The sequence below is a fragment of the Pogonomyrmex barbatus genome, unplaced genomic scaffold, assembly GCF_055798465.1.
Source record: "Pogonomyrmex barbatus isolate J1 unplaced genomic scaffold, ASM5579846v1 scaffold3, whole genome shotgun sequence".
Taxonomy (NCBI): domain Eukaryota; kingdom Metazoa; phylum Arthropoda; class Insecta; order Hymenoptera; family Formicidae; genus Pogonomyrmex; species Pogonomyrmex barbatus.
The window spans coordinates 17,999,255-18,025,374 of NW_028297127.1; the positions used below are offsets into that span (position 1 = coordinate 17,999,255).

The 26,120-nt window shown below is 30.3% G+C and overlaps 4 protein-coding genes across 4 annotated transcripts; 2 read left to right on the top strand and 2 right to left on the bottom strand.

Annotated features, from left to right (window-relative positions):
* Positions 1-2,953: 2,953 nt before the first annotated feature.
* On the top strand, positions 2,954-18,625 carry Chd64 (transgelin calponin-3). The gene is made up of 4 exons (XM_011639826.3): positions 2,954-3,165; positions 16,083-16,219; positions 16,327-16,531; positions 17,257-18,625. Exons 1-4 carry the CDS (start codon positions 3,112-3,114, stop codon positions 17,425-17,427), a joined length of 567 nt encoding a protein of 188 aa, XP_011638128.3. The 5' UTR covers positions 2,954-3,111; the 3' UTR covers positions 17,428-18,625.
* mRpS6 (mitochondrial ribosomal protein S6) lies at positions 18,557-19,590 on the bottom strand. Its single transcript, XM_011639784.3, has 4 exons — positions 19,397-19,590; positions 19,092-19,231; positions 18,806-18,967; positions 18,557-18,735 (listed from the first exon to the last, which is right to left on the bottom strand). Exons 1-4 carry the CDS (start codon positions 19,439-19,441, stop codon positions 18,633-18,635), a joined length of 450 nt encoding a protein of 149 aa, XP_011638086.1. The 5' UTR covers positions 19,442-19,590; the 3' UTR covers positions 18,557-18,632.
* A 190-nt stretch (positions 19,591-19,780) lies between these two features.
* Snup (snurportin-1) lies at positions 19,781-23,018 on the top strand. Its single transcript, XM_011639785.3, has 6 exons — positions 19,781-19,957; positions 21,041-21,360; positions 21,452-21,707; positions 21,788-21,976; positions 22,115-22,492; positions 22,599-23,018. The coding sequence occupies exons 2-6, from the start codon at positions 21,065-21,067 to the stop codon at positions 22,620-22,622; spliced, it is 1,143 nt and encodes a 380-aa protein (XP_011638087.2). The 5' UTR covers positions 19,781-19,957; positions 21,041-21,064; the 3' UTR covers positions 22,623-23,018.
* LOC105427836 (uncharacterized) lies at positions 22,769-24,648 on the bottom strand. The gene is made up of 5 exons (XM_011639786.3): positions 24,158-24,648; positions 23,779-23,987; positions 23,269-23,660; positions 23,020-23,188; positions 22,769-22,913 (listed from the first exon to the last, which is right to left on the bottom strand). The coding sequence occupies exons 1-5, from the start codon at positions 24,288-24,290 to the stop codon at positions 22,818-22,820; spliced, it is 999 nt and encodes a 332-aa protein (XP_011638088.2). The 5' UTR covers positions 24,291-24,648; the 3' UTR covers positions 22,769-22,817.
* Positions 24,649-26,120: the final 1,472 nt, after the last annotated feature.

Below are 26,120 nucleotides of genomic sequence, written 5' to 3' on the forward strand. Positions count from 1 at the left end.
TTTAATTTTATTATTTCATATCAAATGCATGCGTTGAATGTCACTTCGTTCACATCACTTATTCGACTGGAAAATTCCGTAAAAAAACGATTCAAGCCTTTGCTCTTCCTTGCGTGTGACTATCACAAATCGCGTGAATACATATACGATATGCATGTAGACGCAACTCATATGCCTGCAAGAAATACTTACAGAGTTTCAATATTCTTACTGCTTGCTCACAACGTGACCACAACCTTGGTACATCGTATCGCTTACACATTGTTTCAACAGTATAATGCACGAGGGTCGAATTAATCTGCATTTTGCAAATATCGGAGACAAGATACGCATCTCTTTACACTGTGAGATACAAAACTGTCGCAATATTCTCTACTAAGTATTTCATACGTATTTGAGATTGTGCGACACGAAATTGTAATTATAGATTTTTTATCTCTTATCACAGAGTATATCTATTTTATCGATTATAATAATATATAAAATATTATAATGTATAATAATATATAAAATTGATATTATATGTAAAATTTTATTACATTGTATATAAATTTTTTTATAGAAATGCAGATAAATATATTAATAATCTTCCTATAAACAATTCTATAAATAAATAAATTTCATTTCTGACGGTGAAAATATAATGTTCTATAGAAGCCGTATCTCGAGAGAGATATGTATATCCGTTAAAGTTCTAATGCAGGCGATTGAATCATCAATACGTGACATACGTATCAATGTATATAAATTTAGTGCATACTGTCTGAAGGCCGATCACAATTGATTTCAAATATGGCACGTTATTCAATATTAAGTCAAATGATCAAGCACAACAGCCGTGTAATCAACATCCAATATAACACATAATAATATTGCATGTGCTTTTCTTTCTATAAAAAAAAATATCCATAAAACCAATGTAGTTTACGTATTTATCTTGTAAGTGAATAATAATGAAATATAGAAAAAAAATTCTTTAAAAATAATATTTTAAATTTACAAAAAATATATATTTATAAAACATATGTTAAAATTACATCAAAATAATATTTCAAACTAAATTACGAAATATTTTAAATAAGACATGGAAAAATTTTTTAAATCTGACTGAAACGCGTGTCTTCTAATATTTCTCTTATGTCGTGCACAGATCGCAATTAAATGGTATGTTTTGAACGAAGCGTGAAAAGATGCAAACGCAAGAATATATGATATCGGAAAGCGAGCACAGATTTCTCTGGTTGGTTTTACACGTATACACAAGAGGAAGTTGTTATTAAGTAAATTCTTAGGATTCCTTTCGGTATGGCGCTGCTTTTCTCACGGAGCACTGAACGTCCTTAGAGAAACTGGTAGAAATGCAAATAGACTAGAGTGCGGTCGTAAAATGTGCAGAAGTTTAGCAAGTGTAACGTGCAATTTTTTAGAAGAAATGAAAATGGTAAACATGTCTCTTCGAATTTCGATATCCTTGAATTGAATTTACAGAGATCCAAATTGAGACATTCATTTAATCAATAAACTAATCTATCAATTCTCAAAATATAAAATATCGTCTTGCAAAATCAAATTTGCAATGTTGACGTCAACGAAAGCAAATTCATTGTATTTTCAACGTTTTCGATATTCTCGAATCGTGTAATACATATTTGAGATAGTGTCCTTTGACCCATAAAAACTATTTTTGAAATATTACTTTTGTAACTTGTTGATTATAAATTGTGAATTATAATACAGATACAGAATTATAAATTGCGCTCTTTCTGATGTGCTTTATTCCTCATTTTATGCTTTTGACATCTAATTCGCCAAATTTATAATATCTTATTTATTTTGTAATATAAACTCACAATATGAATTGTCAGTATAATGTCAGTTTTCTTTCCAGAACGAGTTCCCATGGAGCAGCAACAATAAGGACCAGCCGGATGAAGGCATACGGAGAAATCTATATAGCCTATATCCATCGAAGGTTCCATGACCCAACGGGTATTTTTTTTTTTTTTTATTCCATGTAGGAAGCCTGCACGAAGCCTCAGAGAAGGTCGTTTGTTCGAGGCCGTAGCCGAAGTCGAAGGAGATGCGCGCGAGAGTCCCAACAAAATCAAGGCCGCCGAAATTCAGATAAAAATCACATTTCACAAAAGATACTTTTTAATTTTGTTTTTAAAATAAAGTAGAACCAAATTGAACCAAATAAAAAATTTGACTTAAAAGTGATACTCTAACATTAATAATGTCAAAGTACATATTCTCAATACAATAAAAGATAGAAATAAAAAGTATTGAATCTATTTTTATGCAGAAAAATCTTATTATATTATTCGAATATTTTAATTCTTCAGATTTTATTTAATTTTTGTTAGAAATATTTTTAAACAAATTATATAACAGTTATGAAATTAAATGCAAGTAAAAAAATTAATGCGTAATTATGAGAACTAAGGATTAAGGACTTTGAATTCTTAGACGGTATCAGGTCAGTTCGTGGAACCGATCCTGACGTCATCTCCAGTTTAGGGAAAAAAAGTGCAAGCGAAAGGTGATCTAAACTTTCGGTTAGATACATTAACGTAACGAAATTTCTGCATCGGGACTGCGATGTTTTTTTATCGTTTAAAGTATTTATCACGCCAATTTAATTTTTTTTTTAACAAAGTCAATTTTAAAAATATGTGCAAGTTCAAGATATCACGCCGAATACTCCGAAAGATATTCGAAGTATCTTTGATGCAACAAGATGATAACGTAATATTATCTTATCTTATCTTAGTTTAAAGAATCGCGCAATTTAACGGAAACGTCGCTCTCCTCCGCGCCTCCAGAAATCCGCTCTTCGTCTGACGTCATCTCCGGAACGATTTGGAGAACGGAGGTCACGTGTCGCGAACGCGCCGTCGGACGAAAGCTCAATACTGACGCGGCTGGCCAATCGCTAAGCGCGTCGCAGGAACTCCGGCGGAACGTGTTGTCGTCGTCGTCTCGTCGCCGGCTCCCGCCAGTTGAGTCGCGTCCGCTGAGGTGTGAACGTGGTTTCTTCGTGTAGCCGATTAACCCCTCGGATTCCCACCATATCGTAGACGTGACTTTTTCCTGAAAAAAAAAAAAAAAATGGCCTGTAACAGAGCTGCCAAATCCGGATTCGCTGCGGAAGCGCAAAGAAAGGTGAGAAACTTTCCTCATCTGGCGTAACACACAATCGCTGGCATTCCTGCCACCCTGACCTAGTCAACAGTTACCCTCCGCTATCCCCCTCCCCCTCCCCGTCACTCTCAACGCGGGATACGTGGACTCGACCTACTGAGGGTGCATTTCCGCGCAAACGTTACGCGAATTGGTGAACGCGCGTCTACAGTGGCATCGTCTGCCCGGGATAACCGGGTCAAGTCGGGATAAATGTGACAGATCCCTCTCTGATAAAGTTAATTATTATCATAAAATTGTTAACAATAATGTCCGCATTTTTTTATATCGATGAATTAATAAATGTCTGATTGCATCGATCGTATTAAACCCTCGCTGATACAATTATTTTCACTGACCTATTTCGAGGTAATTCTGGGCTGGGATGAAAGTTTGAGGTGAGTTAAAGATGATAGAGGATAGAGGAGTTGCGCAGTTATAGAAATACGACGTATCGTTGAAGTCATCCGCGTTAATCGCCTCCAATATAAAATTTATTACGGTAAATCGATGTCACTTAAATGTATATTTATGATTCTTTTTAATTACGATGGTTATCATAATTTTAAATAACGGAATGATGGTTTTTATATCGATTTTAATAATCAGTTTTTATCGAAAGATAATTATCAGTTAATTAGAATTATCAAAACGAAATGAATCTCGAAGACTTTTCTACTCAAATATGAAATCTCATCTATATTTTTATAACATTGTGCTTTATTATTCACAGCTATTTGTTAAAAATGTCATTTTTAGCAGTAATATCTCGTGTTGTTTTCGTGATCATAATTTTCTTACTGTATAGTTACTATAAACAAAAAAATTACAAAGTACACGTATCACACAACGTGCAAATGCGACAGTAAATAACGAAGCTGACTATCATTATATCCTTGCATTGGTTCACGTAGCTCGTGTTTACATTATCCAACTGCTTACCGATAACGTACGTCGTCAACTCACATGAATTATAAAATAAAACAGTGAAAAGCACACATTTAGATTTTTAAACAATTATCGCACAATTAATTATTATTATTAATAATAATAACATTAATATTATTAATATTATTGTTCATACATGTTTGACTTAGCTGCTTAGTTCTTTCATTTTAATTGTACGATTTTGACACGCGTGGCTATTTTTCGATGACGTCGAGTATCGTGACACAATAAGAAATAGGAAACGCGCGCAACAGTTGGCAAAAATTCGCGACATGGTACCCAGCCTGGCGAACCTTTGTGTTAAGTTCCTCGCAGGCGTGTCGTTTATCTCGCAGCTGTGTTTAAACGTGTGCTTTATACTCGCTCCGAGGTTCTGCGATTCCGAGACGAAACGATTCTCGCCAGCCATAAGTCACTTTATAACACAAACCCATGTATGTAGATACCTAAATCGTATCTATTCAAATGTAAATAGTATCCAGTAAATAGTATCCTTTTAAGTGTGTACAACACGAAGTGTTTTTTAAAGAGACAATTGGCGATAAAGTCTTTTGGAGGGAAATCGTCGAGATTTATCTGCGACATGTCACATAAGAGTTTACTATATACAACAAAAAATAAACTCAACTGTTGCGATAAAATTTAGAAATACATATCAATTTTTTTCATATATAATTATTTAAACTTTAAAAATATGTGTCATTGTCATTTAATTAAGATTCATCAGACAAACGTGTTCAAAATATATATAATATATATATAAATATATATATAAATATATATATAAATATATATAATTTTTCAAAAACATCATTGTTATTTAATCTTCTAAAGGAAATAAAAAAATAAAATTTTCAAGGAAAATTACTATTTTATAAATATTCTTAAATGTTAAAGCAATCTCGAATGTTAAGAATGACATAAGCAGCAAAGAGTGACGTAAATGCTGGATTATGCATTCGTAGATAATTACGATAAGAAATCGTATGCAATTTTGATGCAAATATCTTACGAAAATAAATGAAGATTAAGAATAATGATAATGACATACACAATGCAACAATACTAGAAAAATTTTGTTTGGAAAGGATATTGTATGTACCTCAATATCTCATTATTTTCCGCTAAGGGACAGGATCAATTCTAAACTTTAACCAAAATCGGATATCGGACGCTTTATGCAATTGGTGAGAATGTTAATTAATTTGATGACGAAAAATTATTACAAGTTTTATAAATATAAATATGTCATTACTTGATAAAAATTGCGTTTGCACGCAAAAATTGCACGCGTATATATTTCGAAGAAGCGTAATTTTATCGTTATTCCGGATCACGATGAAATCGATTACCTTTTCTCACCTCAAATATCCCGCGGAGAGTTCAGCGATGCACGCGTTTCATAAGCGGCAACAGCTGCTAGGCGATCGTTTCATTCGAGGGGAATTAAAATGAGATCCAGTTGCCGAAGAAGGGAGCGTCCCTCGCGAAACCCGCTGGCCATGGTACACTTCTTCAGCCGTTTCGGTCTGCCCTTCCTCTCCTCGGTACCTTCTCAAACATTTTTTGTGCGCATTATCGCACTTGAAATTATGCTATTCTGCAACAAGAGCCGAAATAGCATAATTTCGATAATTTTCGTCTTCCTTCGCACGTGACTAATGTTCGATTGCTTTACCCCTCACCCCTCGAGAAAACGTTGCAGAAAATTTATGTACTGTAATTTTATAATGTTAATTTCGCAGTGTTGCGAAGCACAAAATTTATTTTATAATTAATTTTCATGAAAAACTGAAAAAGTTATTCAGCAAATAAATAACTTAAATATTACGTCAATTTTTAAAATTTACATAAATTTTTCTAATTTAGCTTCGAACTAATATATTTATATTTTTATTTTTATTATATTTATATAATTAAAATATGAAATGAATTGTAAAAAGAAATATATTTTCGTGCGCTAAGAAGTTTTTGCTTATCAGTGTTTTGTTCAACGTGAATTATCTTTGTGAAACATATTTTTGTATTGGATATTTTGAGTAATGCGCTCAGAAACACGTGAGCATAATTTTTCTCAAGAAGAGTAGCAGTTTTCGTAATAGTTTAATAATCAGCTGAAAGGATGGAAATACATTGAATGTTACCGCATACATAGCTAATGAATCATTTTTATCAATCGTTTTCCTTCCTCTGAACTACGATTTCCTGAATTCTAATATAAAACTTATGATTCATAAACTTATGAATTTATATATATAATTTTTATTTTATCGTATTATTGTAGTATTTCATTTTAAATACATTAAAAATTTTCTATTTCGAAATTTGCAAATGAACTGAGTTATTCGAATGATACAATTTCCAGAAAATGCTTTTTCTTCTTTTGTAATAAAAAACTAATAATTTTTGACTTCTTATAATTAATGTTAATTAGCAATTAATTGCAATTGTAAATAAATTATCTTATATTTTTAACGAAGAAATGAAGAAGTAGTTGAAAAATACTTTGCGATTCGGACTTAAAGACCGTCGCAAAGTTTGTGAAGAGACTCATTACGAACTAAGATATGCTTATCGCCTGCGGAATGCAGTTCGAGCCAGCTCGTTATACTTCACCGGTACAAAATCATTTGTCTCGGAACATCGCGACATATGCATTAAGATTAACTGTGACGGAGCATATTTTGAGCTGCTAATACGAAAATCTCTTTAAAAAACTTAATTTCAAATTGTTTATATTTCTTCTCCATTTATTCATTAATGTTTTACAAAATAAACATTACAGTTAAATAAATAAATAAATATTGCAATTTTTTATTAAAATTTTATTTAGAAACATAAATTGCTAATTAATATAATCTCATAAAGGGCTAAATCTATGTCAACTACATCTAACATGCAATAAACATGCCACATCATGATTTACATACACACACACACACACACACACACACACACACACACACACACACACACACACACACACACACACATATCGAAAAAGTAAAAAAAATATTTATATTAACGTTGCTATATAATTAATAATTATAAAAAATGTTATTAAATTATAAAATTGTTGTAAATAGTTTCTAATAGCTAAAAGTATAAAAAAAACATTATTAACATAAAACAGGGAAAAATAATTATGAATTTATTTATTTTTTTTTATTTATGATTATCCGCTAATACAACGTTAATCTAAGATAACAGTTATACGCTATGATTCCAAGGTAGCGTTGGATATATCATTATCACTATCAACGCTATAAATTAAAAGTTCTGAGCCATGACTACCTCCCATAATTCTTAGAGTTCAATGTGCCTATCTGTTTGTATAAGCTAATGAAGAAATAAATACATGTATATGATAATCAATGACATCAAGCGTTAATATCACAGACGTTACGATCTTGAGCGCCTATTTTCTTTGAGAAAAAAAAAATTAAATTAAAAAAGCTTTCGTGTATTGACGCGAACATTATCATGATCGTCTCTGTCAGCACTTTTTGAATATCACAGTGTTATGTCGTATATCGTAGTTGAATAAAACAAATACTTCAGCACATTCTGTATTGTAATTTTGCATCGCAGACAAATCTTCAAGTATTTTATAGTATTGCATTACAAATGTTAACAGAACTAAGTATTTATAAATAACATACGGGAAAAGTGGATTTTTTTAAAAATTGTTTATTTATCTTAAAACATAATTTTTTATTCCTTTTATTATTGTTCGGAAGAATATATACATGTAGAAATATCTTCTTCATTTTTCAAATAGATCTTTCTTCTAATTTGTCTATCTTCTTTGTACATATAATTTTTAATTAATTTATTTTTAATTAATTTATTTTTAATTAATTTATTTTTAATTAATTTTTCTCCAGCAACATCGATAGTAAAGTTCTTTCTACGGGTACCATACGATGAATGTATGGTATTATACCCGTATTCTAAAAATAGAGATGCTTCATCCCCGAAGAGGATATCTGTATTAACGGCCGGAAGTAGAATAAAGTGGTTTCCGTTCTAGGAGCGAATAATGGGGAATAAGGATTCTTGCGTGTACCTTATTATTCTTACGCATCTTTCTACGCGGACAGCAAATAAATGATTCGATATATAATCTGATGTTTTCATATAAAACTATGTTAAAATCATAATAAACTTGAAATTAAAATTTTATTGACGCAAAGAGACAAAATGTCAAATTAATTAATTCTTATTTTATTTTAAACGCTTGTAACATAAAAATGTCGTTAACACGCTGATATTTTTCAAGAAAAAAATTTAATTTGATCAAACAATGTACATAAATGAAATAGATATTAATTATATTAATTATATTAATGTTACAAATATAATTCACATTTTAAAAATCAATCAAATGTATTGACTTGATCACATCGAGACATAAATTCATGGAATACGATAATCGCATTTGATATATCATTTGCGGAAGATATTATAACTGATAAAAGCGTTATCGCATTTAATCCGACTTTGAAAACACATTATATATCAGAATGTAATGAGCAAATAAATGAACAAATGTACATTTGCATTTTATTTTTTTTATGTTCTCTTTTCTCCTCGCTTTCTCTTTAAACATCAATATAAATTATTTTATTATTATTTATAGATCGACATTGTGAGCTTGACTTATATATTATGATATACAATTTTTTTAATATATTAGCTTTTATTTCATATATGTAATATAAAAATTTCTACTTAAATATTATTATTTATGCATGAATATTTTACGTATAATCTGATTTGAATTTTATTACGTGTCTCGCTTATAAGAGAATACGCAAGTATTTGCTTAGAAAACGATGTTGGAGGAAGCATTTAATTACAAAGTTAACTCGACTAGAACATTATGAAAACATAATGTAGATCGTGGATTCATCTTACCAGAAAACTTTCACCATATTGTGACTCATCCCAACATAACTTCTTTCTTATGTCATACTCGCGTCGAATATAAGATTTGCAGACGGTTTTATTATCGATATTTCACACATATACTTTATTGGTTAAGTAAATATTTTTCTTTCAAATGAATTACTTGGCCACTCCCATATGTAACAACTTTATGACCACTAATCGTCTGGTATAAAAGAAAAAAAATATTTAATAGTTAATTTTAAATTTGCTGGAATCAGGAGAAAACAAAAATTTAAATAAAAAAATAAGATTTATAAATAATAATTCGTCTGAAAAAATATTGTATATTAAATAAATTATATAAAATTGTTAAATATAATTGTTAATTATGTAAATGTATCTTTAAAAATTATCAAGAAACAATTTTTGCAATAATTAAAGAAAAAAATTATATTTTGGAGAGTCTTATAAAATTATAAATATATTACAAAATACGCACACACATATAATGAAAAACAAATTGCAAAAATAAAATTAGAAGGACTAAATACACTGAGCCACGTAATTGATTATGATATTTCTTTAGATAGCTTGTTATATTGATTTCCAATGCAGAAATTGCCGGTAGATGAGGCAATCGAATATTATTAATGCAATCTCGACGATTCATTCAAAGAATCCGCTTTTCTCTGACATAAACTCGCTTACACTGCGATTGCATAAATAATTTGTATAACATTTTGATGAGAACTGTGAATAAACTATCGAGAACACAGGATGATCGAGTTTTAAAAATCTCATTGTGACCTCGGCAGAAATCCCGTCGTTTCGACCTTGCATTCCTCTCAATTAGCGGCTATGGGTTCCCCATGATTCTTATGAGAACTTGTATAATCAAAACCATGAACCATGAACAAAAATCCCTCTAATTGGAAGTATATTTTATCGTATTTTATATTTGTAAAAATTAATTAAACAAACTATAAATAAAATATATTTATTCTTAACACACACACACACATTTTCATTATTGCATTAGATATATATATATATATATATATTTTATAGAAAAAAAAATTTTATTTAGAATGAAAATATAATAAAAATAAAGAAACATCAAGTAAACTTAATAAACTATACATGTATAAACATTTACTACCTTGAGTTCTAATTCTCGTTCTTCTTATTACTCATTCATGTGCAAAGCGACTGCAGTTTTTTATAACGTGCAAAACCTCAGCGAGATCGTGTTCACGAGTGAATTTAAAGATGACGTTATTCTGTGTTTCGCCATGATGAATATTCCAATATGTATTCAAGTTCTTAAATGTCCACACTGTGTGGAAATATGTACATGCACTCACACACATATAATGTATGCCGAGACGATAATACATTGACAGTTAATCAAATCGAGTTTCGCGTGACTCGCTACCAAATTGTAATGTCAATCGAATTACGTGATTGCATACGAATTACTAAGATTAGATCATATTTTGCGATAATATGGATAATTCCATAATTCATAAATATGAAACGCATCTAATATTGAATACCCTATTCCTATCCTATACCTTGCTTATATGCTAATAAAATCTGTAATAACTTATTAACAAGCAAGTTTGATCATATTTAGAAATTCTTTTTAAGAACAAGAATTAATAAAATAACATTTAGCAATAGATAAATTGTAAAATATATTAACATCTGATGTTTATGTTTAATTTGATATAAATTCAAAATAATTTAAGAAATAATGAACACAGAATATAATTAATATTAAAAAAAAAAATCTAAACATATTTGATTTTTATTTTAAAATAGGAGAAGAATAATTTTCCCTTAATAACGGCAAATTGAATTGCATTTTTTTTTCACATTTTTGCACATCATATTTCTTCGAGCTGATCGCTCTCTTCATGCTTAGAAATCCTTATACGGCCAAGAGCAACCGGGCAACCTTCGCCTATAGCATTTATTTAAGAACTCTTTGAGAAATGCGTATGTACGCATAAGGATTATGCAATTGGCCGACCTTATAAAGTGGGTCGACAATTTTGCCGGTAATGTGTGTACGTGTCGCATCGGTTTACGATAAGCTTGGTTGTTTGTAACGAGCACCTTTTAAGGATATCGCGCGAGCTTTTCCTTTTTAGAGAGAAGATCTCCGTTTGAAATGCACTTTATTAACATGGAAACGTTGCGATTGCTGGCATCCTTGAAGAATCAAAGTCAAATGGAGATCACGCGTATTATAAATTACAAATAATTTAACGTTAGCATATTTTCTTTGATCGCAATTTATTGTAAAACGTTTCGAATTATTAAGCCGCTTAATTATCAAGCATCTTGCAAGATTATGATCGGTCTAGTCAATAAAACGACTTGACTCATCGCGACATACTCGAGCAATTCGTTCAATCTGATCTATGCTTCAACAACTGCTGGACAACAGCAGGCCTCTGACCTAATTCTTGCGACCGTGAACGTGTGAATATCACAATTATACATGAGCAATGTTATCACAGAGGCACGTGGCGAAAATGCATATAATTCTTTAATTGCAAGCAATTTATATTCTTAACGCACTTAATGGCATATTTAGAAAATGCGAAGTTTATGCGTATTAGTTTTCATAAAAGTGCTGTGGCAGCTTGTAATATAATTTATCTATCTAGTTAATCGTCTCGCTAAAGAACTCGCTAAATTATGATTTGCGTCGGTAGTTATCAATGACGAGCGTAACATGAAATTTAGAAAAATCAAAACTACCGGTTCACGGACTTTAATAATGTATACGTAAGCGTTTAAATCATCTGTATACAACAATCAAATAAGAATTATCGTGATAAATCAACCGATCTTGTTCCCATTTCAGAACGAAAAAACTCTAATCTACGCAATCGCGCGATGCAAGGTATAATCTTGATAAATACTTTTGCAAATCTCGTTAACCAGCCTGCTGTCGGCTGCTCACAGCTGCATGACTTCACATCGTGTAATTTTTCGTACGTGAGCAATTGATTATATTTTCAATTCACGAAAGCCATACGTCTTTCATAAATGCAGTCAATTAGGTTTGCTGTAAATTTTCAACGATGAATAAAATTGTTTTCCAAGAAATCGAGACAACGAGGATCTTTTTTCATACTTGTGTAAATTTTAATCAGTTTTTTTAATATTGATAATCTTGCACGATTGAACACAAGGTTTTAGGTTTTCGTTAGATTTAGGACGCATCTAAGTTTCGTGACAATGCAGTTTTGTAGTGCGACCTTGCAGATCCTTCACCATATGATCCTCAAATTCTAAGAAGACCTTCCACCACGTCCTTTGTCCTTTAGGGGCCTGCTTATTTAGGGAATTCAGAACTCAAGATTGTATGCCAAGGGAGCATTTATATGGTCACACCTTGTCTCTGTTTCTTTTTCTTGGCATAAAGGACATTTTTTTCTCTCTTTTTCTATCTCTCTCTTTTGGAATTCGGTAATCGTTGTTCCTGATTACATTGTTGAGTTTAATTATGTTTACAACGTTTTCTATGAGATAAAAACTTATCACACAGATTAGATCACCGGCATTAAAAACGGAATCCTTGTTAACGTTTCTAAAGTCCTATTTGAATTCTCTTTTTTCTACTTAGTATGCAGTCGCGAACATACAACTTTCTCCAAAAGTGAAGTTCAATGAAAGTTTTTTCCATGAAATTCCTCCGATACATCGTAATAAGCCAAACAACATTTGCAAATTAATGGAAAGAAATGTGTAATAATATATAAAATAGTATATAATATTAATAATATGAAATTATTTAAAAAAATTTACTTTTTTAAATTCATTAATACTGTCTGTAAATTTGATTTATTATAGCATGTATGCTATAATAAAATACTTACAATTCTGATTACTGATTATTCTTACAAGCTTCAACCTTGATATTGATAAGATAGACAGTTATCTGATGATATCACATATATACATACAGAGAATTGTCAATGTGCGAATCTAGAATTCGAATTTTGCTTTTCTACATCAAGCCCATACTTTATTACCTTTATATCTTTTATTGTAACGTTAAAACAATTTTGTGATAAGAGGAAGATTATTGTATTTAAATATTCTGTTCTTTTATCAAGAAATAATTTATCAAGAAATCGCTTAAAGCTTATAGGCACATATCTTATTAATATGTAATCTACAATATCATCTCTCAAGAGTAAACAATGCTATAAAATCTTTTTACCGATGATGAAATATTTAATTACGTAAAGTTAGGCGATGTTTTCAACGCAAGATGGGCACGTTATCGTCATACTTTGTACCGTGTTCCGTGCGGGAAAAAGTACGCGATCCAAAGTGTCACACGCCTTTCGCGCATATACTAAAAGCCCTCGCTTGTCACTCTCTTTTCACGTTAATGAAATTATCGTGCGCTTACTTAATGCCTAAATATAGAAGCGATCGCGTTCCACATTGTGGTATCGCACGCCGAGCGCTCTTTAAAAGAAAGCGCTCCGATAATCGTCGAGGAATGTGCGGGACGCATACAAAAGTAAACTACCGCATGCAGACTTTAACCGAGTTGTACATATAATGGTCCTTTTTTTGCGAAATTAAAGCCAATTAAAATTAAAATTGTATAGAGCAAGTCTTCTTACTTTAATACAATTAATGCAGACTTGTGCCAATAAATATTTAACTCAGAAGAAAGAATATCAGAATAATATAATATTCATATAGAATATCTATATTTTTTAAGCAATATAAAGTATGAAAAATCTAACAGAAAGTATTCTAAGTTGATAGAATACAATTGAGATTTAAATTTGTTAGATTAGATATTTTCCATGTTTTGCAGCGTCTATATTTGTACTCTTCGATTCGAGAAGCTGTCAGTAAAACTGTTGAAATCGTTAAATGATTTAACATGTACGTATAAGGAAATCTCGAATGAGCAAGTTGAATGCCGATTAATTCTCTGGCAGTCTGGGTGAAAGTAAACGAGGATACCCTGCACAAGATTTGTGTCACGGTATTGTTCACGGCATTTGCCGACTCCGTGATCTGTTTACGACGTTCGATGCACCGCAATAAAATCTCGCAGTTACATGACTTTAAAACAATAAATTACAAGATAGATATGAACACTAATATTCTCTCTGTAAAAAAATTCCAAATAAATTTAAATAAAAACAATAAAAACACGCAATGCGGAATATGAAATTTATAAATCTATTGCTAATTACATACTGAGAAAAACGTTACTTAGATTTAGCAATTTTATTTGTTTGATTTAAATTTATTTAATTTAAATACATAATTTTATATTAAATATCATTTTGTTGAATTAAGAATTTTGTTGTTTCGTTAGAATATATCATGTTATTTAATAGAAAAAAATGTTATTATTTAAAGGAAATAAAATTTATCTTTGAATTAAATAATACTTTGTCTAGATTAAATATTGTTTCGATGAAAGAAAGAAATTCTTTAATGTTATTAAAGCATATAATAAAAAGCATTATTTTTTTAAACAATTTATTAAATAACAAATATTTCATTTAAAATAAAGATATTTATTATTTGAAAAATTAGACAATCGAATTTGTTGAATCAATAATTGGTTAATTTCGACTATTTAAAAAAATAAACTTCTTTGAATAAAATAAAATTTATTAAATCTGAAAAGAAATCGTTCTCTCTGTGCAATTTCAATAATTCGACAATTGATTTTCATTAGAGAAAAATGAGATGTATCTTTTTGCACATGCAGATACATCGGTATGTTACGTTACCCGTTCATTTGTGCTCTTTATATGGATGATAGTGTTTTCAAAGGAAACATGCCGCAGAAATAGTTTCGTTAGTCGGGCTGGCATCGAATCGCTTCACAGTGACGCACCGAAAATCTGAAACTTCATCCGCTATAAAAACACTTACGCGTGGATACCAGTCGCCAGAGAGGCTGGACAGTATATTATTATAATTAAACGTGCATGAAACGTGCGCCCACCATAATGCAGCTTACAAGATATTCTGCATATTACTTCGAATTTGTTGAATTTGTTATACTATTAATTCAGTTTCCACTTCATCATGGTATTGTTAAAGCAGCCAATAAGTTGTAGATTATAAATTGTATTTGAATACTGTCTAGAAGAATGAAGTTTTGCAGATAATTAATTTTTGTTTAATTGGGAATGAATAAAAAGTTTTGTAAATAAAATTTGAATTGGAATATTGAAAATAACGAGAAGAACAAACTTTTTTCTAAATACGAATCGACTGAAAACTTGAAAGAAAACACGTCATGGTTGAACAGCCTCTATGTGTCTGGGTCCCTCGAAGTCACGATCCGAGGCACCGTATATCTAACGGAATATGCATACTGCAGGAAGATGAATGTCGACGGTCCATGCTTGGAAACCTCTCCTTTTTAGGCAATCAGGCATATAAACGGATGACTATCCGCTCATGTAAGATGCCTAATTATTAAATCTTCTTTTTTTATACAAAGTATTTAACTTCTACATTAATTAAAGTATGAAAGATATTCTCGAAGCAAATAAATTTTTTAATATACAAAAATAGACTTTTTTTTAATTAAATTGTTATTGAAATTGGATTAAATGCAGATGCCGTTTTTATCTATACAAAAATTATATTTTCTAATACTATAAAAAGAAAAATATTACTATAAAAAGATTATGCCTCTTTGTTTACTATTTTTTATTCTTTTCCTATTTTACTATTTTTACATACTATGCTTGCATTTGTTCAAATGTAACTTATATTTATGGGAAAAGCTGCGCGTTTTGTATCGAAATGATTAATTGATGCTGCAACGGATTAAGTGACTCCGGTAATACTCATGTCATAAGCCCTATGAATGCGTTACTTCGAAGAGATAGACCACATAATTATTAACCAACTCTCTACATAATATCGAAGTTTTAATACCGTATACTCGTCCCATGAAAAATTTGAAAGCACGATCCTCCTTCTCTATCGCGCTTTCACTTTCAAGCGCATAACACACAAACGTCTTTGTGTTACAGATCAATAGCAAGTATAGCGAGGAACTCGCGCAGGAATGTCTGGAATGGATCAAAACGATCACCGGCGAAAACATAAACACCAACGGAGACATGGATAATTTCTACGAGACTCTGAGAGACGGCACCTTGCTTTGCAAGTACTTAAAGAAATAGGAAAACTGACGCGAAAAACGCCGATCGGTTTAAGGACCGTCGAAAACACGGTAAAAAACGCTCCCGTTAATTGCATTTGCTCTTCCGCTAGGCTGGTGAATGACATCAAGGCGGGCTCGGTGAAGAAAATTAATAATACGTCGCTGGCCTTCAAATGTATGGAGAATATAAACGCCTTCCTAGAAGCTGCGAAGTCATTAGGTGTTCCGCCGCAAGAGACCTTCCAGACCGTAGACCTCTGGGAAAGACAGAATCTAAATTCCGTTGTTATTTGCTTACAATCTCTCGGAAGGAAGGTATGGTTTCATTTTGTAAACGCGGATATACTCACACGGAAACATACAGCCACTCTTGTCCTAATCTTGTTCTTTTTCTGGAGCTGTTAAACATCGAACATCTTTGTATTATGAAACAAAAACTTTATTATGAATTAAGTTCAATAATTATTAATATATAGAATATTATATGTTAAATTATTAATATATAGAAATGATAATATTAATAGAAATTATTAATATTAATAGTATTTGCTATTCATTAGTAGTCAGTTTTATTTAACTTGCATTTAAAATCTGGTTCTATTTATATTTAATCGATATCAAATATCGAAGAATTTATGAGAATAATGTATGTATGATCAAATTCTTATTAAAAAAAATCAATATGAATATACACATATTTAGGAAATAATGTTTCTATAAAAAAGTAACAATCAAAGAATATTATTTATTAAGAAAGTAAATATGAATCTTTTTAATATGAATCTTTTTACATTACATATTTTAATTAGATTCGATCATAGAAATATTAAATTATGCTCGTAACACAGAAAATTAAATTTCCTGATATATATATTCATTATCTCTCATTGTTGTTTTATTTTCGCATTCCTACAAATAGATATGTTATCAGTGTTTACATATTGGTTTCTATTATATATCTTAACTTTGAAACGTATCTTGCCTCATAATTTAATCAAAATATCCAAATATTTTGATAACTTACGTCAATATTTTTATAGGCGGGCAATTATGGCAAACCGAGTATTGGACCCAAAGAAGCGGATAAGAATGTACGCAATTTCACAGAGGAACAGTTGAGGGCCGGACAGGGCGTGATAAGTCTACAATATGGTAGCAATAAAGGCGCTAATCAAAGCGGTATTAACTTCGGAAACACTAGACATATGTAAACCGCCTTGCATTCTCACTGAGAGGCAAAACTGCTCTGTTCTCACCTATCCTGACTTTGTTTCCGCAACAAGTACTCCTTTAGATATAGCATATCGCATAATAGATGTTAATGAGGTCCAAAATAAAATATATTGAACGGTTCGTAAGATATCTTCATCACAACAGAAGAAATAAGAAGATACAAGTTCACCAAATAAAAAATAAGACACAAGATTCAAGAAAAAAGGGGGCTTAATCTTTGGACGGATAACGGGGATTTTTATACATTTGCTCTCTTTTTTTACTGTAATCCTAATATTGTTAATTACATTTTTCTTTAATTTTTCACTTTCAAGAAATTTTTCTTTAATTTATTAAAGTTATCTTAAAAATAATTGTCAGAAATAATAAATTCGTTATATTGATTTTCTATTATGTTTTTGCAATTTTCGTTAGGACACACATCCAAGGATTAAACAAATCAAACATAGGTATCATATAAAATATCTAATTCAATTTTTCTTACATCACTTTTACTTTGAATCTATTGGCATATGATGTCATACTTATGCAAGTATATTAAAGTGAGAAATATTTTATATCCTATTTCTTGATTATATGACAATTCAATGCGAATCTTTTTTACTTACGTATACATACGCTATCACACATAAAGCTATATTTCACAATTTATAATGCGACTGTGTAGCTCTCAGGATAGAAAGATGCATAAACATTCTTACACAATGCAAAGAAACAAAGATATTGTATGTTAACATGTCTTGGACAGCCACTTATAATTGTTGAATATTATAAAGTATATTGTACAACGAAAGCAGAGTTTCCGGCTAGCTGCGCCATTATCATTGATTGAACATTTCAAATTTCAATCTAATCAAATTATTCTATAAACATTTATGTTGCACGAGAGAGATAATTATATATAATTATATATTAAGTATTTTGTACAAATATATATTGATGATTAGAAAAACAATTTTTCATAATTGTATGAGTTAATAAACAATGAATTGATAAGTGAGTTTTATATTGAAATATTAAAATGAAATACAATGTTATATTTTTAATTTTTTTCTATCTTAAATCAGATTAGGTAATCGTTTTTTCAAGATATTTAATGTGCAAAACTTTTCTAAAATATTTTATTTCAAATTCTATATAATGTGATATACTACAATAAAAGAAATACAACATCTATATCTAGTTATTTATTAAAAGGATAATAATCTAATCCATTATTATATTTAAATTCATGTTTTTTACGATGCTGCTTCTGCGCTATTTCCATAAGTTTTTGGACACTAGGCCTATATAAATAAACAATAAAGTATTGTAAATTTTTTTTTAAATTATGTAAAACAGGATCGTAAATCATACCTATAAGGTGGTGGTAACATCTCTTCATGGAACGTACATGTCTTTTTAAATGGTATATATTTTTTATATATTTTTGATCTAACAATATCAATGTCTCTATTGCACTTATCTATAATCTTTTCTACTTCTGTTGGTGGTACATCGAAATATAAGAAAAAATGGCTGAAAATATCAGGTATATATATTTCACTCAAAAAAATCGTTTGTTCATTCATTAGCTTGTTGCAATTTAAGATAGAACTTAATAAAAATTCAATTAATATTATTAATATTACAAATATATTACTTTGCTTCATGATGAACATATCCATGTGCATCAGTTTTGCATGGAAGTGATATCACTCCACAGTTTTCAATTTTTCTGATAAAACCACCAGTATTAAATATTGTTTCGGCTGTTCTCTTTAAAGTTGCTATCAATTCCGGCTATAAACATGAAGTATCAAATTCTTCTTGATTATTTTATAAGAGATAAAAATCATATAAAATTTATATAAAAATAACAACTTATATTAAGCATAAATGATTATCGTAACGCTTTATCATATTTTTACAGTAAAATAAAACATAACCTATGTTATAGCACGATACCTTTTTCATGATTCGTATCAACAATGGCATTTCATATGTAGGCATATTTGCAGTTTTTTGTCACTTCAAATAACAGATTTCCAGAAAATTTTAATAACAATATAACGTAACTTTTTTTTAATAAATCAAATCTTTCCTATCGAAAATCATAGACTATATCAGAAAGGAACCTGAGAGCGGCCACTCTTGACATCGTAGAAATTGCCGTACACTACCGCCACCTCGAGGTGGCTGCTCTCAGGTTCCTCTCTGGTTACGGTTATAGATTTATTTTCTCAGTGCACTAAACTGCACTAAAACTTTCTATCTCGCTTTATTCAAACTGTAAACATACATATCTATTTCATATATCTATTTCATTTTAAATACAACGAGTGTATTTAGCTACAGCTACACACACACAATGTCTATTAGGGTGTAGGCAAGAGAACTACACAACTGCGCTTCATTCTGCCGTTGACTGCTATGGTAGTGAAAATGTTAACATATGACATGTTTGAAACGAATAACACATGTTAAAAAATTTAAATAGTTACAACTGCAGACATCTTACGTAGAGAGGTATTGTAAATTATATCTTAATGTATAATATTTTTTATCGATTTTAGCGTTATTATTATTTTTGTAGGTTTTAAATAATTTTAATTATTTTTTTTACTTTTACTATTAGAGAAAATATTTTAATTTGTTCGTCAATGGTGATCTAGGTGTATTCAATTTTTCGTATCTATTAATAATTTTCAAGAAAAAAATATATCTTAATTTTTCTGAAAAGTTATAATTTTATTACAATGGCTCACACTAATGTACTGCATGTTACAATTTATGAGAACAGAAATCTAGAAATTTTTGATTTTTATTTCTCTCTTTTTTTAGTTCTCGTAAATAATGTTCAAATTTATAATAAACCTTTACCTTTGCCTTATAATTAATTTAATGTCTAAAATTTTTTCCTACACATAACTTCCAAATCAGCTGTAAACATTAGTCCAAATGAATTATGTTCTATTAAGTAATTTTATTAAGTAATTTTAATGCTATCTCTCTCTCTCTCTCTCTCTCTCTCTCTCTCTCTCTCTCTCTCTCTCTCTCTCTCTCTCTCTCTTGTTACTTCTTTTGAGAAATCATGCCATTACTTTTATTAGAACGTGTCATTATATCATAGTTTATTATTCAAATAAAAATTCCACCTATCTCATGCAAGTAAAAATTCATTGCCAGTTCTTGACAAATAACTCATGGGCACCCATTTTTGAATTTTTGTGTGAGGTGGAAGTGTTTCGCCCTTGGTTAAGTTTTGTGTGTGTCATCGTGCATTTTTGCTTTTGTCTCCCAGTTTTCGACATGCTTTGCATTTAAACTTTTTTTTGGTTTTATATTCTAATTTTATTCATTTGAACGCATGACCATATTGTTCCCATTGTTTCACATAGGGAATGAATGCCAATAAAAATAATAAAATGAAGGGAATAGTAGAAGATATGCTTTGATTCAACATATTAAGTATACTTATCAGTTATATGCTTATCAGTATATTACCTAAATAAAACTGTAGAATATAGAAAACAATCTGTAATTTTTATTCTTTAAATATTATATTACATCTTACATAGTAGCTGTTTAAAGTTATTTTTATTGTTTCAGACATTTAATAGATATAGCGTGAAAATGGCAACAGAATTAAATAACAAAAACAATTGTAAAAATGATGATGAGAATAAAAGTGATTACGATAAAAATGATTATGACGAAAATGGTTATAATGAAAATGATTGTAACTGTGATGAAAATGATTATAATGAAAGTTGTGATGAAAATAATGATAAAAGCAACTGTAGTACAAGAGAAGCTATTCGTAGAACATTTTATAAAAATCGAATAAAATGGGATAATATTAAATTAGAACTTGATGATAACACACCACAAGAAAAAAGACGTAAACTGTTGTTAGAATATCAAAAAAAGTATGTATATGTCAAATATCTTATAAAATTATGTTATCAAATTTATATCGTATATGAAAGAAATTTATATGATTTTTAAAATCATTTTTAGATATAGAGATGAAGCAATTAATGCTACACGTGGCATATTGCAAGAAATACAGTCTTATGATTTGGCAGAAAATGAAATAGAAGAGATCGAGATGAATGAGATGGTAGAGGAGCTTCCTTCACAGCTTCCAAAAGAATCCAGAATTAATCAAATGATGTTATCAGAATGGATGTTAGAAATACCGCAAGACTTAACTGAAAACTGGATTATGGTCCCATGTCCAGTAGGCCATCGCACTAGATTAGTCTCACGCATGGTATTAATTCAATTTTGCTAATATTATATTTATAAGAAATGATTACAAATGTAGAACAATAATTATCCTAATTTTATTAGGGTGTCACAATGGCATATTCTAGAAAAGGCGTTTTATGTAGCGTCTTTCCTTCAGCACTTCCAGGTGGAAATCCTGACACTGCCTTACGTCATTCTGCTATCGTAGATTGTATATGGATAAAGAGTCGAAAACTTTTTTATATATTAGACGTACTCTATTGGAGTCAATTGCCATTCATGAGTTGCGAGGTAATTTATATATATATATATATATATATATATATATATATATATATATATATATATATATAAATGCACAGTTGTTATATCAATTTGAGTTGATAAAATGATCGATATAAATCCCTACACAAACATATATCATTTTAGGCTGAATTCAGGTTTTTCTGGATTCATAACAAGTTTCAAGAAATACCAGAATTCAAGGAACGCAACACTGATACAAATAGATATCCCATTTTATCTTTACCAAATATTTATTGTAACTTAGATTTGAGTTTAGCTTTGACAAATCTTGATAATGAATTATATCCTTTGGATGGATTTTTATTTTATCATCGTAAAGCATTGTATAGTTTCGGAAATACTCCACTTGTGACATGGTTAAAACCTTTCATGTTATCTGAAGCACTTGGAATATCTGTATCTCCCTCGTTTAACAAGAAACCAGATGATTACATAAATTTTGAAGATCATATACAAAAAATAAACAAGAAAAATAATAAAAAAAAAATAGATAATGATTCTGTAAGTTTTTGTATTATTATATCATCAAATTATTATTATATTAATCATCAAATTTTTGCATGTGTTTATTTCTCATTTAATTAATATATTCTCTTTAATTTTACAGATGGAAATAGAAAATATTGTTTAATATAAGGACATTTATAACCATGATCTCAATCTAGGAATAATTAAATAAAAATAATACATATACATATTTTTATAAAAACTGATAAAATCTTTCTTTTATGTTAATAAATGATACATAAAATGTGAACAAACAATGCAACAATCATGATTGTATGTAAACTGTATATTATTCACAAAACATTAAAACAAGAAGAGTTTATATATCAAAGCATACTGTATGAAATATATCAAAAGCTCTCTCACTTAAATACATCAATATGTTATCCATAATTTCTATATTCATCACTTTCATCTAAAAGTAAAAAAAGAACAAATTATAGATTGTATAAACATGTATAAAATGTACTTCAACAAGATTTCAATGTAATGAAAGAAAAAATAATCATATAAAAACTCACTCTGTTCTCCATTATTGTTATTCCAGGCAGATTAATCTTATGCAGTGTACATAATCCCAAATGCAAACCTCCCAATACTAACATTTGTTTATGTAAAACTTCATGAAACATTTCTATGTGTTCACGATTGAGAGATATATTAATTTTGTCATTGTCATCTTTGATAATGCTACAAATTTATGAATAGCATAAAATGTATATATAAATACTATTATAAATAATACTAGATATTCTAATAATTACACATACACTGTTAATATTTTCCTCAAATCTGAAGTTGGAAATTTAATTGTAATGGTATCTGTAACTGGTAATTCTGGTACTGTATATTCCATCTTAACTTCACCAGAAACTATTGGTTGGTCCTCTTCGTTATTAGCCACAATTATAATTGGAACCAGCCAATTTAAGTCATATTCCTTGGCTGGCAATGCCATTATCACACAATCAAACATACAACCGATAATAGAATGTACTGCATCCATGCAACTTCGAGTGCCACGACATAATAGAAGAGGCAATCTTACAGAATTTTGTATATTTTGTCCAGTTCGTGTTACTTTCCAAGATAATAATATCCCTTTGTAAATAGTTTTCTCTACGTTTTTCTCATGACTATTAGTTTTAGCTACAACTTCAATCTATAAAATGGGTTTAAAATAAAAAAAATTGAAATTTTATTTATTTTAATCTTTCTACTAAAATATATATTTAAGATAATTAAAATATCAAAAATTATAATAATTTTTTTTATTAGACCTTGATTGCTGGATGATTTTCATAATTTGATCCAGATGCGATATCTTCTATGATAGAAAATTTTGTTTCATAAGTCACATCTTCACGTGATAAGGTACTTGCAATTTCTTCTCTTAATTTCTTTGAATATAGTTTCAAGTGAATATCATCCTGTTGGAAGCCAAACAGAGCAGACGCTGCATAAATGTTCCATGTCTGGCCTATTAACTCTATAAAGTTAATTTATAACATTAGAAAAATTAATATGTATAACATCAAAAATTTTGGACAAACATTTTGGAAATTATCGGAAAGATGAAGAGATGTGTGGTATATCTTAGTGTAAGTATGCTATGTACCTATGATTTTCCTCTTTTAAATATGAGGAAGCACATTATACCTTCCAGTCCATCGATTTCATCCTCTTCTAGCCTAGGTCGACTTACGTCAAACCGTTGTCGTTCTTGCATTCGCGAGGTGCGCGGGGTGTACATGTTACTAGTACCTGGTCTACTATATTCCGTCTGATTCATCTTACGGAAAAGTAAGAGCTCGCCGATGAACGTCGAACATTCGAAAATAACATGAAATCGCGTTACTTGTCACGAGTGCAACGTACGAATCATACGAATGCGATTTTAAAATAGTCAGAAACCTCATCGAATTCAAACGCGCTGTACACATATACACGTATGATCAGTTATCGCGTTAAGGTGCCTTTTCATATTAACGTTCGACGCTCACTTTTAGCGTCAAACTAGGTCACGTGATCAGAATTGACACTGGGCGTTCAAAAATAACGTCCGAGTGCATTTATTTTATCCTTGTTTAACATTTGATGAGCAACAAGGATAAAACGATACATCCGATGTTTCTGACTTTAGACCTCCTCTCCCCCCCCCCCCCTATTCTATGACTCTTGTCGTATTGTTATCGTTATATTATCGTTGCATAGTTTTTTTATTGTATATTATATATGTGCAATGATAATGATACTGTCATTAAAAGTCATGGAATAGTCATCTACTAGCCCAGAATAATAAAATAATAAAATTTGTAATAAAATGTGTAATTATTAGAATGATCACTTTTGATTACGTGATTTATTTCGATGCTAAAAGATGTTAAGCATCAACATAAAAAGGCATTTTTATGTTTTCATAAGTTATCTTTTCACTCGCTTGAATAATAAAAACATATGTAAATCTGGGCCCTTCTAAAACATTCTGGGCTTTATAGCACATAACATGACGATGTTAACCAGCTTGTTGTATCTTGTCAAAATACGCTCTGCGATCGATCCATTCATTTCTTAAAGCTCCTGATTAGTTGCCATGGATATTGGAATCGTGACATCACAAGCGAAAAATGACAGTGAAATTTATTATTCGTAATTTGCAAATAGATATTTGAATAAAACGACTTGAGGTAACTTTAAAACACTTGTGAAAATGGATGGCTACCATTCTTTTTCTTCCTGATCAATCAATGCATTCAGAAGCGCAATCGTACAATAAACGCTCAGTAACCGCTAACTACGCTCTTTAAATTTATACACTGGCGAGCGCCGTTAAGCCGCTCACAGTGAGCGGTCGCCATGTTTGAGAGCGTAATTTTATGTCGCTCACCATCGCTCACTATCAGCCTGGAATTCAAATTGTATTCATTCCCGTGTAAGTTAATCTCACTAACCTTTTTACATGATTTTATATAAAATAATAGATTGTTATATTTTACATACTTACATACTTACATACTTATTAATAATAATGTGAGCCTATATCCAGTACGTGAAAGATCGCTTTTTGAGCGCTCACGAATAATCGCTAACCTAACCCTAACCACTCAGTGAGCAGTTACGCTTCTGAATGCACTCAATAAATAGCTATAAAAAGCACGTGAAACGCAATCTGAGACAGAAAAACTGTGGTTTGACAGCTAATACTGCAATTCTTGCTGCAATACTGTCAACGCGGAATTCTTAGCTGTCAGGAGCAATCAGGAGCTTTAAAGCTCGGCTCTCTCGTTGCAGTCATATCGAATTATGACGTCGAGGCGAGAAAGGACATGTAAAAAGTTTCTTTTGTCGTCGACGCAAGAAATTTTTTACATGTCATTTCTCGCCTCTGACGTAACACAATCCATATCGCGCCGTGAGAAAACCGAGCCTTAATGTAATTACACAATACATGTGTATCAATCGTCAAAACAGATCTTCGCCAATCACATTGGTTCACGCGTTTCTTTCCTTTCTTTTCTTTTTACGCGCGCATGCATATATATAATTACATGTATATAAGTATAAATTTATATTTATAAATATAAATTTTATTTTGATATTGTATATACGGACATTTAAAATA

Coding starts and splice junctions, on each gene's coding strand:
- Chd64 (XM_011639826.3), top strand. CDS start 3,112: ATGGCCTGTAACAGAGCTGCCAAATCCGGATTCGCTGCGGAAGCGCAA. Junction 16,220..16,326: donor GACGGCACCTTGCTTTGCAA/GTACTTAAAGAA, acceptor CTCTTCCGCTAG/GCTGGTGAATGACATCAAGG. Junction 16,532..17,256: donor TACAATCTCTCGGAAGGAAG/GTATGGTTTCAT, acceptor ATATTTTTATAG/GCGGGCAATTATGGCAAACC.
- mRpS6 (XM_011639784.3), bottom strand. CDS start 19,441: ATGCCTACATATGAAATGCCATTGTTGATACGAATCATGAAAAAG. Junction 19,232..19,396: donor TGATACGAATCATGAAAAAG/GTATCGTGCTAT, acceptor TCATGTTTATAG/CCGGAATTGATAGCAACTTT. Junction 18,736..18,805: donor ATGTTACCACCACCTTATAG/GTATGATTTACG, acceptor TTATTTATATAG/GCCTAGTGTCCAAAAACTTA.
- Snup (XM_011639785.3), top strand. CDS start 21,065: ATGGCAACAGAATTAAATAACAAAAACAATTGTAAAAATGATGATGAG. Junction 21,361..21,451: donor TTGTTAGAATATCAAAAAAA/GTATGTATATGT, acceptor AATCATTTTTAG/ATATAGAGATGAAGCAATTA. Junction 21,708..21,787: donor CTAGATTAGTCTCACGCATG/GTATTAATTCAA, acceptor TAATTTTATTAG/GGTGTCACAATGGCATATTC.
- LOC105427836 (XM_011639786.3), bottom strand. CDS start 24,290: ATGAATCAGACGGAATATAGTAGACCAGGTACTAGTAACATGTACACC. Junction 23,988..24,157: donor TGAAATCGATGGACTGGAAG/GTATAATGTGCT, acceptor TTAACTTTATAG/AGTTAATAGGCCAGACATGG. Junction 23,189..23,268: donor TTGAGGAAAATATTAACAGT/GTATGTGTAATT, acceptor ATAAATTTGTAG/CATTATCAAAGATGACAATG.